Below are 12,624 nucleotides of genomic sequence, written 5' to 3'. Positions count from 1 at the left end.
TAATTACCCTATGATTTTTTTTTGGATGGCTCTTTCAGATAGGCATGATTGTCTTGACTCAGCTTGATGAAGGGTATTAACCCACTCTTCTCCTTCTAAAGAAATTAACTGAGGCTTGCAGAAGGAAGTAAGGGGGCTCCCAAATAGTCCAGTGTTATTTTAGACATTCCATTGTGAAAAACAGCTCAAAAAAAAAAAGAAAGAAAATCTGTGAAACAATGCTTTCAGAGAAGTGTGGTGTCAGATAGCAATGAACACATATATTTGCAATGTGGTCATTTCTTACCTAGTAATACCTGCAAGAGAGCTCTCTGTAACTGATATCCTGGATGAGCATTACATTACTTCAGTATCCATTTTATTCTCAATACTTTATTCTTATTACTGGAATATTTTGTGACTGTGAGTTGATTAACATTACCTTGACTGTGTTGGATTGAATGGATGTTTTATAGATAGTAGTGAATAGCAATTTTAAAGAAGACATCTAGGGGTCATGTATTTTACACTATTAAGCTGTGTGGACATATTATGGAAACAAAGTGCGCTCTTCAGAGGACTCATAAGAGCTTGAAGTACTGTATAATTATTTCCTTGTGAAAAAATTCGGATTTGATGACTTTTTGACAGAAAAATCCATTATCTTTTTTTAGGGAAATATAACTTCTTAAAGCATAATTTTGCAAAATTTCTTATCTTAAAGGCTACTTTCTCTCTCCTGAAGACTTGCCTTTCCCTGTAATTTTTCTGACACTTCTAAAAACTGTAGCATCTGTGGATATATAGTTAAAATTACATATTTATAATATTTTCAATCAGTTCATAAGATTGTGTTTCATTTTGGAAGTAAAAAATCATGGCTGATATGGCAGCAGACTTCATAAATTGCCCATAACAAGGCTTGTTGGGATACACATTTTTGATCTCAAGTTTATGGTCTTGGCAGAAGATAATGAATCTAGATGTCTGTGTTATGTATGTTTTATCTTTAATACACAACTTCAGATATAAGAAACAAAAAGCAAAGATGTTTTTCTGGCCGAAAAGAAAAAACAATCTTCCAAAAATTGGGCAAAATATTAGTAGTTCCTAATGCTGATGTAGCAGTGATGAGATACCTTTATTTGTCTTGATTGTGAAAACTGCACCAAAGAAGCAAGTGAAAGGTAGATTTGTTGCATTTTTTGCTGTGCTTTTCAACTAAATACAGAAGGGAGTGTTTGATCACGTCAGGCTTCAGAAATTTCAGTACTTATTTGGAAGTGATTATGTATTGTTGCAGGTTCTCAAGTTTTCATTTAAATCTCATGTTGGATTTTCTTTCCTTTACTATCCAAGATCCAGAAGAAATAATGGTTTTAGAAGGGCTTTATCTTTAGGTAGATTGCTGACCTTGTGGAGGAAATATTCAAAAACAAGCTTAAAAATCTTACAGACCTTCTCAAGGTTCCCTCTAAACTGAAAATCTAAAGCTAAAATCAAAGTATAAGTTGTGCTTTTGCTATATCATCTCTAGCTTTTCAGTTTTAAGAGTTGCTTTCATAGTGACTTAATATCTGAGCAATTATGAAAAGACGTAAAAGAAACAGGTATGAGGTTCCAAGCTGTAGACGTATTTGAAGTTCCACATGTTCAAGGAACAAAGACATGAAGGACAGAACCTGCTTTGAAGTGGCTGGCTGGCTGTATGATAAGGGTTAGTGAACTTTGCTTCTAAGAATACTGCCTGGGCCCAGTTTCTTCCAAGTGAATTGGAATCACAGGGCAGCGTGGTCCTGAGCTACTGAGCATCAAGCATCTCCAACAATTTCAAGCATGTGCTTTGGCATACATTTCATATGTAAAGTAATAAACCAGAAGCTTGTTACTCAGTCATACTTTCCAGCTCCCATATCCTGTCCCTCTATTTGTTTCTGAAACAAAAGTTCCAAGTTGGTAGAGTGGATGGGCAGCAGGATGTGCTATGTTTAAAAATTGGGAAGTGCTGTTGAACTAATGTTCATTTATTATTTTACTAAATTTTAGCCTAAACCACATGTTTCCTTATCTAGCAGCACTTAAAAAGAGGAAGAAAAAAAAATCTCCAGGTTGCTTTCATGGTAGGTCTTTACAATTTCCAAAACATCATATAGTTTTGCTAATGATGGGTCAACCATCAAGCAAAAGGTATCCTAGCTTTTTTATTAATCCTGGTATATTTTCAAGTATTTAGGATATTGCCTATTTCAAATATACACAGCATAACAAGCCTCAAGTTCTGTTTCATGAAGGAATGGTAATGTCACAAAAATTTTAAACATAGGCCATACATGTGTATGTTTTAAACATGCGTACTTCCAGTGCAAGTGATTAAAAGCTTCTGGTTTTTTTTTTAAAAAAAAGAAGCTAACTATAGTAGTTTTAAGGGTTCATGAAGTTTTGATGTATATGGTACTTTTAAAGAACATGAATGGCAACTGTCACTGGAAGAAATGTACGATCAAACTGTTGAGGTTTCATAATTCATATGCTAGCTTTTCATAGTAGCATAACCAATTAATGAAATGGCTACTTTTTGTGAGACATGTTTGTATAGTAAATATGATTATGTCTACTGACTAATTACTGACAATCTGATAAATTTACCGAATAAGTGCAATATATTCTTCACACTATTGTGTTTAAAGGAATGAACTGTTGAGGAAAATTCAGGGCAAGGATTATCTCCAGTTTAGGGGTGATAAAGCTGTTCTCTTTTTTAAGTGTCTGCACGCTTTGTGAGGATATGTTTTTAGGGTTTGTATTTGGTCAATGTTGCTTTATAGTACTCAGAATGTTAGGAGATTTAAAAATACTGAACTAGTTTGTTGCATCAATGTGCATTAAACAAAGCCAAGTGGATTTTGAGGCTTCAAATCCGGTTGCTTTTTCATACTGTGAAACTTTAGATGTTCAGTAACATGTAATAAAGGTAAATTGTAAATTTACCTTTCTCCAGGGTAGTTATTAATTAATAAGAACAGTAGAACTAAATTAAAACTGTGATTATGATACGCACTCTAACAGAGTTGTTGCTCTTGTCTCCTGTTGGATAGCTTAAAGATGAAGCTGGATGTAGAAGGTTCCTGAAGTGTATTGTCCAACTGTTGAGGCTACTTTATTATGTTTGAGACCATTTACTTGGAGTAAAATGCCTTCAGTTAATTGAAGTATAGTGAAGTATGATCTGGCATCCTTTATTGTGTTATGAGGTGTGATAGTTAGAAATTCTGATCTTCCTTTCAAAAGAAATAAAAAAGAAAAAAAGGACAGAGACTGGTGTATTATATTAATTAATAAAATTTTTATGTTGCATTCAGTCAGACAATTAATCATCATTCAAAACATATTTTTTATGACAATTCTCTAAAAACATACAATATTATTCTACTAGGCTTGAACCACTCTCTTCCACTTTCTCACTCTCTCCTCCATTCCTGTTGCAATATTGAAGTTGCATGACCTGCTAAGGATGAGTCAGATCAGTACCTGGTTAAAAAGGTCTGAAGGAGAGTGTGTCAGGACAGGGTGAGTGGGATATTAGATGTGAGCAAACAGGAAACCTGAGAAAGAAGAGTGAACATAGTCAGAGGAGTAGAGACCATTAGATTCTGAGTTGGGCAGTTGGAGCCATACTTGGTCATTCTCCATGAGATCGATGACAGCACTGCCAGAAGCCTGGTCAAGGTATCCTTTCTTGTACTCATCATAGGTGTACATAAGTGGGGAACCATTTTTGTAGAGTGCAACCCAAACATTTGTTCCTTTTGCATGTACGTGGTAGGAGAAATAGTACAGTCCAGGGGTCCTGCAAGTGAAGATTCCTGTTCTGGGGTCATAGTGTTGCTGCCTATTGTACAAGATTTTATCAAATTTGATGGGGACTGTTGCTGCAGGGTAGGCTTTTGAGAGGATGACACTGAAAGCAGACACTGGCATCCCTGTCAGAGCTTGGTTTACTCCTCCTTTTATGAAAGATATCCCTGATAGCTCCCGAGACTCTCCCGCTTTAACGTAGCCTTCGGGCATCTGTGGGATTACAGCTTGGCCAGGGGGACCAGGAGGACCTGGAGGGCCGGGCAAGCCAGGCTCACCGTTGCTGCCTTTAGGCCCGGGGGGTCCAGGTGGTCCCATGGGTCCACTTAAGCCTTTTGCGGAAATGCCTGCTGGGCCTGGCAGTCCTGGTGCTCCTGGCTCACCCTTCGCACCAGGGGCTCCTGGCAGGCCAGGGGGGCCAATGGGACCTCTGATCCCAGGTATTCCTGAGGGCCCTCTGGGGCCTGGCTCGCCGTTGGTTCCTGGCACTCCCTTGGCTCCTTGTGGACCCATTGGACCAGGCAGCCCAGGTAGCCCAGCAGGGCCTGTATCACCTTTTGGACCGGGGAGACCTGGGTGTCCCTTAGGACCAGCAAGACCCTGCTCACCTGGGTATCCTGGTTTTCCCTCTAATCCTGGTAGCCCTCGTTCCCCCTTGGCCCCTGGGAATCCCGGGTGGCCGGCAGGCCCCATGTCACCTTTGGGCCCAGGTAGGCCATTCTCACCAGGCAAACCTTTGAGTCCATGAGGGCCCATGTTACCTGGTGGCCCGACCGGCCCTGGTTCTCCTGGCACACCAGCGGGACCTTGGTCTCCTTTAGGTCCTGGAAGTCCAGGAGGACCTTCAGGCCCTCTGTGTCCCTTCATCCCTGGTAATCCTGGCTTTCCAAAACCAGGGAGTCCAGGAGATCCGGGCAACCCTGCAGGTCCAGGATGTCCCTTGGCTCCAGGGATACCTGCTGCTCCTGGTGGTCCCATTGGCCCAGGCTTGCCAATGCCAACTTCTCCAGGTTCTCCTGGGAGACCCTGGGGACCTGGGAGACCAACTGCTCCAGGTGCACCTGGAAAACCTCGGTCACCTTTCAGACCTGGCTGACCTGGCAGGCCGTTTTCACCAGGCTTCCCTATCCCAGCAGGACCAGGGGGGCCCCGGGGTCCCTGTGGGCCTGGAAGACCCCTGCCACCTGGGCGGCCTGGAATTCCGAATCCATTTTCTCCCTTTTGTCCATTTACACCTGGGATGCCTGGCTCTCCCTTCTCACCAGGGGGTCCCCTTGGCCCCTGAGCTCCTGGTGGGCCTTGTGGTCCTGGCTTGCCAGGGACAGTCAGTCCTGCGGGGCCGGGGCTGCCGGGTGGCCCTTGTGGCCCTCTTGCTCCTGGGAGTCCAACAGGTCCAGGTTCTCCTTTCTCCCCATTTAGTCCTCTTGCTCCTGGCTTTCCTGGTAGACCTGGCACTCCGGGCTTTCCAACTGCAGAGAACCCAGGTGGTCCTGGGGGACCAGGGGGGCCTTGGGGACCCGGACTTCCAAACCCTGGCTTTCCTGCAGGACCTGGTTGTCCTCTTGGTCCAGCGGGGCCTGGGGGACCAGGGGGTCCTTGTTCCCCCCTTACCTGCTGCACACCTGTGAGAGAGAGGAAACCAGATCAACCAGGGCATCTACAACATATTTGCAGGCAATGTAGCGTGGTGGTAAAATGCATGAAGGGTTAATTTAACTTCAGCCTCATAGAAGTCAAGTTTCAGCTGCTGTGTCGGTCACTGAAAACCTGACATTTAGAATAAAAGTGTTTCATAGCCCTTACAAATAACAGGTGCAGATTTGTTGGAAATGTGAGCTATAAGGCCTCTAGAATTTTGGGGGGGGTTTTTTGGGTTTTTTTTTTGCTTCAATACATTCAGGGTCATCAGAGAACTTAAAAAATGCTGTGCAACTAGGTGAAGACAAGTAAGGAAAAAAAGAAACCCAGACAGGTAACAGATTTAGCATGTCATCAGACTGGATGAATGAAATGGCAGAAAGCTGTCTGTGCAGGTGCAGCAGCTTTTTGGAAACAACTTGATGCTGCATTTAAGTGGGTGAGAATTTTGTTCTTCCCTGCCCTCTACTTTCAAAAGTGGCCCATGGCACTGGTTCTTTTGTAAATATATGAACGTTTCAGGTCTTGTCTGAAAGAATTTCTTCTGTCATAAAAATTTCACACAGTGGCAAGGTCACAATTGGTAATTCATTTTACTGCTGTCGGAATTCTGGCACTGTTATGGGGTTTTTCAATACTACTTCATTTTCTTAGTTACCAAACAGCAGGTGGAGCCACTTAACCAAATGTCACAAATAGAGGAACAAGCTCACTGCTTAGTTTTAAGCATGCTTTGGAAGAGCCTTCAGCTTTATGTTAGAATTAGCCTGCAGATTTGTTGGACATTACATATAGATTTAACACAGGTACTGTGAGACTGCTTCAGCAGTTTACAACAACTGGCAGCCTTATAAAACAAAATGGCATATCTTTGATGGATGTTACATTATGAAGTAATTTTAAAAAGAAAAACTGGAGGATACAAAAAGAACCTGGATTCTGTTTTTTATATATGGCAACACATTCTATTGAATGCTTATTTAGAAAACATTATTAATTGATCAACAATTGTATCAGCTATGATTTTTCCTTTCAGTCTCTCACAAAAAGACCAGTGTATGTATTACATACACACACACACACACACATATATATATATGTATGTATATACACACACACACACATGAAAGTTTACACAATGACTATTTGGCTGTCTCTTAGATAATAAACTGCATTTTCCAATATGTGGCTAGTCTTGTTGAACCAAAAGTGAGGTGAAGGGGGAAACTATGCTTCTACATATTGGGGTTTTTTTAAATAATAGAGGTGTGCTTATGAAATAAATTTGATTTTGGTTTGTAATTGTATGTGGAAGGTTGCCTTCTTCCTGTATGGACAGGGAAATTGTTCTTATCTAGATAGTGCAGAGAGTGCATTTTCTTCTCTGCTGATGCATAAAATCAGCACAAATGCATATCAACTTATTTTGCACATCTTCCTATCTTATCCTTCTTAAGGCCATGAAAAGGCAAATAGCTGTTAAAATCCTACACACAGAAAAGAAGCATGGTCTGTGATTTATTTGTGATATATTGGCTTTTTTTTTGGTGGCAAATTGCATCAGACTTTAGCTCAGAGTGTATCTCCTTATTACTTTTACCATATTTTAGATGGAAATATCAGTCCTAGGTTCACAGAGTGGTGGGTCCTGCTGATTTTGCCTAAGATGTTAAAGGCATTGTCAGCACTCATGTTGCTATAGAAATTTCCTGTGAGCTATATTGTTCCAAAGTTCTGCTGCTTTTAGATTAAAATTGTAATTTTAATTGTGCTGTCTAAAAGCAGTGATTATTCCTCTGAGGAAAGGACTGCTAAATCCATTAATGAAGTAGAATTTATACTAAGAACATTGAAGTATTGATTGGCTACTCTTTCACATGTCTCAGCACATACCTTGATGCAAAATTGGTTTACATTCTCTAGTGCAATCAAACCTCATATACTTACTGAATTGAATATGTGGACTTTAACATGACCTACAGTAATGGCTTACTTAAACATTGCTGAATAGTGAGACCTCATTCAATTACTGTTTTCAAATTGGGCTTTTCAAATATTTCAAGCCAAAGAGATACTGGTTAAAAAATTATGTTCTGGAGAGCTGTCAAGACTAAGATTTTCTAAACAATGTCACCAAACCAAATGAAGCTTTAATAGGCTTTGGTTGCTAGCAGAAATTGTGTGATTTGTTTTATGGTGTCTCAAGTCATCTGTTTGGGTGTAGACTGAAATTTCAGTTCCAGTCTGCTTTTTGACAAAGCTGTACAAAGCAAAAAGGTAATTTTTTGGTAGCTATAGCTGTAGAATATTTGGTGATCAAATTGGTAAAGTAAGCTATGATGAAAAGCTTGCCATTGCTACTTGAGCTACTTGCAAATGGAACAACTCAACAACTAGACAAAATCAACAACTAGACAAAAGCTGGATTGATTTGATTCTGTGGGTTCCTGTTTTATTCTTATGAGATCCTCTCAGATTAGAAGTGAAGATCTCCAGCAGTCTTCTATCTTTAAATTCTTCTAAAAACTCTCTATAGGATTCTTGTTTTCTGGACTCAGGAATCACAGTCCTCCATTTCAATGCTTGCTCACCAAATCAAAGTTTGTCAAGCACTTTTGAATGACTGGACTCACATGTCTGTAAAACTGTAGGCTGTTCCTGCTGTTGAGGTCTAGTATGTAGTTTTCTGTTACATTTCCTAAATCAAGAGCATTTTATACTTCTCAGGTTTTGATATCATTCTCATTCTGAATATGAATTTTCACTCACATTAGATTCTGTGTTCATATATTAAGTGAAAATTTAGTTCAGGACAATTAATTTCCTCTTTTCACACCATTTTCTGTCTACCCTGATTCTTGCTTAATTTGCTGCTGGTTTCTCTCTTCCCAAATGTTTTCTATAGAGGGGGAAAGAACCACTATGAGGAGAAGTAAGTGAATTATACTAGAGGATAGCCAAGCAAATATTATACTTCACTTAAAAATAGTATAAATATGTAAATTATACTGAATAAATGCATGGAAAAACACAATGAAAAGCTAATGGGGAAGTGGGGAGGAAATGCATTTAACTCAGTGAGAATTCTAGTTAGTAAATTCTCAGAGTAGCTGTTTATGTGCACGTACCTAAATTTCATCTGGGAATACTAGGATTCCAGGAGGTCCTTGTGCTGAAGACAAGGGATGAAACTATGATAGTATTTTGGTACAGCGCAGGAGAATATTTTGGTTGTAAGGTTCCCAGCCATGTTGCTCTCACTTGTTTCTTACTGCAGAGATTCTTGGAGCCTGTGGTTTGGAGCTGGTTGGTATGGGGCCAGTGCTGACACCAGCTGGTATGAGACCAGAGTCTCTTTGAGCTCCATGTGTGCTGCTCATGATCAGACAGTCCATAAGATCTGTCTGCAGAGCTATTCTGAATCAAAACCCCCTGAATGAAGGTAATGTGGATGCAGTGCCCAGAGCAGCAATTCCGCTCTCCAGATTTAACCATGTCCTTTTTCTGATGAAGAGAAGCTTATTTGCTAATGCTGTTTTCTGAGCCACTCATTGGGTTTCCTCATTTCTACCCAAGTGATTATTACAACTAAAAGTGGATGGGATACAGGAAAAAAAAAAAAAAAAAAAGGAAAAAAAAAAAAAAAAAAAAAAAAAAAAAAAAAAAAAAAAAAAAAGCTGTTTTGAATAGCCTGATGATGTCTGAAAGAAAATAATGCTATTCTCAGGGGTTAAGGTAGGATGTTTACAAGGAAGATACATGTCTTTTAATTTTAGTGATGACAATTTTGAATAGTCATATGGATCAGAAGCTTTGAGTTCAAGTTTTTTTAAAAAGACATTGGCCTAAGCATGGAATAGCTACCTGTTCAACTTAAAGGGACAGAGGATAACCAGAAATAAGATGAAACATGTAGCATTGCAGTTATGTATTGCCTAGCCAAGCTGCCATAAGACTGATTTATGCAATGAAGAGGGTGTTTTTAAATATACTAAAGCTAGAATTATTATATTACTGTGTGCTTATCCTGATAAATGAAGCATAAGCTTAAATCACTCATGAAAAACTATATAGAAGTTTATGGCACATTTTTACAACTACATATAATTTTATTTTGTCTTTCTAGGCTTTAAGTGAGTCTTTATTTGCCCATGTGTATCATATACATATTTAAATTCACACCTAAGGTCTGTTTTGAGTACAGATAACATGACAAAATATGTAAAAGTTCTTTCTGAATGAAGGAAAGTTGTAAGTGACAGGCCTGTTGCTAGAAACCCCAGTGCTGAATCAAGAAATTTCAAGATAATTAGTGTGTTGTACATTATTATGTACACAATTGTGTTATTTCCACCATTGAAGCAGAGATGTGGAACTGTTCTTTTGTTTCTGCTCTATATACCTTTGGTGTCTATTGTGTAAAACATTTGTCTGACAGGTGTGCATCTTTCGTCAGTAGGAGGCAACTCCAGAACCAATGTAAATTCTTTGTCAAGTGATAAAATTATCTCAATAAATCTAACTTGTTAGTGGAATTTGAATACCAGTAGTATAAGCAAAGAGCTTTTAGTCACAAATTGAACCTCTATGAATAATTGTGTTAGTTTATCATGAAAAAACCGTAAACTTACCTTGACTCTTTACATTGTATGGTAGAAAATGTGGCCCCTTGATACTGGATTGTTTCTGATACCGCTCAGAAAAATATCCATCACCACCATGGACAATGTTCAGACAAAACAGCAGCAGTAAAGATATTTGTAAATGCATGTTTCCAATTTTGTTCTGTGTTAGAAAAGGTAGAGAAAGTTTGTTATAAAGAAAAGCGGTTTAGCTCTGGTTTTGGAGCATGAATAGATGAGTTTTGTTAAATTATTGGTATTAAAAGTAACATTATTTTGTGCTTACTTCCATCTGCTTTCACTAGTTTTGAAAAATGCTCTAAGAAAAAGGGAATCAGCATTGCTATCACTTTGAATGATGGAGCTGTTGTATAGATAGATTAGAGGCAACAGTCTCACTCTTAGAAAAAGAGTAATTTTGATTGGATGGCAGCCTATTCAAGAGAACAGTCTTCAGAAACAGATTATTTTAACTAGACCTCCAAAGGAAGTTCAGGATTTCCATATACCAAAACTCCTGAAAAGAAGAGAAGTTTTCAGTGAAAACATAAACACTTCCATGATCTTACTGCCTCTGTCTAATGCTATAGCAAATGAAGGACAAAGTCCTGGTTCCTTCAGCATCAGTGGCAAAAATCTCACCAAGGTTGAAACCTGTTTTTTTCCTGTAGCCTTACAAAGAGCCCCAGTGGCAGTGAGGATGCTGTCACTGGCCCTTAAATATCAACCCTCTTCCCTCCTCAGACAGAAAACAGGTATGCTGAAGAAGTTACCTTCAAAACCAAAGAGAGTAGAATGAAATTGTGACATACCAAAATGTTGTGGAGATCCAATGCAGAGTGGTAGAGGAGTGAATACTCCTCTACTGAGGAGTTCTTCTGCCACTGGTGAGTGAGCAGAAGCTGATGATTTCAAGTGCCACCCTTGAGTATTTATCTGGTTTTCCCCTTAGTTGGGTGACTGCTGGACTTAAGCTCCTCCCCCAAAATCAGTAAGCAGTAATTACCTGTGTGTGTATAAGTATGTTTTTTAGGGGTGAGGGAGAGCTATTTTGGGCGGTCATCCTAGATTCTCTTAAGGGTTTTTTTGGGTTTTTTTCTCATTATTTTCTTGGATTTCTTATTGTTTATGAGATTGTATTGCTCATAGCTTTTTTTATTCCTAAAATTGTATGGTCCCTCTGTTTTTAGAATTGATACAGATAACATGGGGAAAAATAATGAACTAGTAGGGTTAGTAATTCCAAGTGTTCATTTAAATTTTTCTGTAAATGTTTTAAGGAAAGACCTATACATTTTAAACTTTGGTGGGCTGTTACTTTCAGGAGTAACCCCATTAAAAGGGTAGAGACCATTCATGTAAATAACTAGACTACATATGTGAGTACTTGTTCACTGGGATGCAAGTGAAGAACTTCAAATCAATTAAGATGTTAATAAGGGAGTTGTCAGAGAACCTGATTATTTTTAAGCAGTTATTTTAGGAGATTATCTTCATGTTGTATCTGTAGACTTCTGTTATGATGTACACATATAATGCAAGTAATGTTTCTGTATTATGAAATCTTGAAATGGGAGTTCACCTTACAAAATGAGAACTTCTTTGTGTCTGGTTGTACCAAATGTACTGAAATCCACAATGCTTAATTTTGCCAGTGTTAACACAGGGTGATGTTTGGGGGTTTCAGTTTACCAGTTTTAAACTGATGCTAGTTTTAGTGTTGGTGGATCAAACCTGGTTATGGTTTTAGCTCTTAAGATATTTTGTAAACCAGTCATGCTTAACGGTCTGTACCCACAGATTGCAATTTCTTTTTTTTTTTTTCCCAATAAATCTTACAGTGATTCATCACCACTTTATTGAGATTCGCTGCTACATAGGCAGTAACTCTCAATCCTTGAATTGTTTGTGGCTCTGAATAATCTTTTAAAACTGAGAGTCAAAGTAAGAGACAAGAAACAACTTTTCTGATTAAGGATGAAGCTGTAGAATTAAATATATACTGCACTTTGCTTTAAGAAAAAATACCTGCATATGAATTACCTGTGTATTAAAACTCTTTTGCCAATTGCAGACTTCTTTGATATTCGTAAATGGTATTCAATTTTGTAGGAGTTATAGGAATATTAATAAGTAATGTGTACTACTGTCATTTCTCGTACATGGTGGGTACAGAAGGAACACCTGTTACTGTTCCAACCAAAAAACTGAGCTGGTGGCCCTGAACCCTGTGGCTATCCTGTGGAATGACAGGTTAACGTGGGCTGAATTTTACCTGCTCCATGTCTTTGTTTAATTCCACACTCTTCAGCTTTTTTTGGCTTTTATGTATTATGGCAAATATCCTAGAACACAAGTTACTGTACTGAAAGGGACCAGTGGACCATCAAGTCTGTTCTGCTTCCAATTGTGCTAATACCTTTGCTTACTAGAGGAGTGGATTAATGTTTTAACTTAAACTGGTGCAATAATTTATTCAATGTATTGTTGAACCGTTCTTTTCTTCTTTTATTCTTCCTAACCATCCTCT

The 12,624-nt window shown here is 38.8% G+C and overlaps 2 protein-coding genes across 3 annotated transcripts in view; one reads left to right on the top strand and one right to left on the bottom strand.

The window, feature by feature from the left end:
• The window catches only part of NT5DC1 (5'-nucleotidase domain containing 1), a 126,957-nt gene that overhangs the window by 13,427 nt on the left and 100,906 nt on the right, over positions 1–12,624 (top strand). The window lies entirely within an intron of this gene.
• COL10A1 (collagen type X alpha 1 chain) lies at positions 3,303–10,982 on the bottom strand. Its single transcript, XM_040058217.2, has 3 exons — positions 10,907–10,982; positions 10,104–10,257; positions 3,303–5,456 (listed from the first exon to the last, which is right to left on the bottom strand). Exons 2-3 carry the CDS (start codon positions 10,240–10,242, stop codon positions 3,559–3,561), a joined length of 2,037 nt encoding a protein of 678 aa, XP_039914151.1. The 5' UTR covers positions 10,243–10,257; positions 10,907–10,982; the 3' UTR covers positions 3,303–3,558.

Source organism: Hirundo rustica, chromosome 3 (genome assembly GCF_015227805.2).
Source record: "Hirundo rustica isolate bHirRus1 chromosome 3, bHirRus1.pri.v3, whole genome shotgun sequence".
Taxonomy (NCBI): Eukaryota; Metazoa; Chordata; class Aves; order Passeriformes; family Hirundinidae; genus Hirundo; species Hirundo rustica.
The sequence above is the reverse complement of the archived record's forward strand: the minus strand, read 5'-3'. Positions and strand labels throughout refer to the sequence as shown.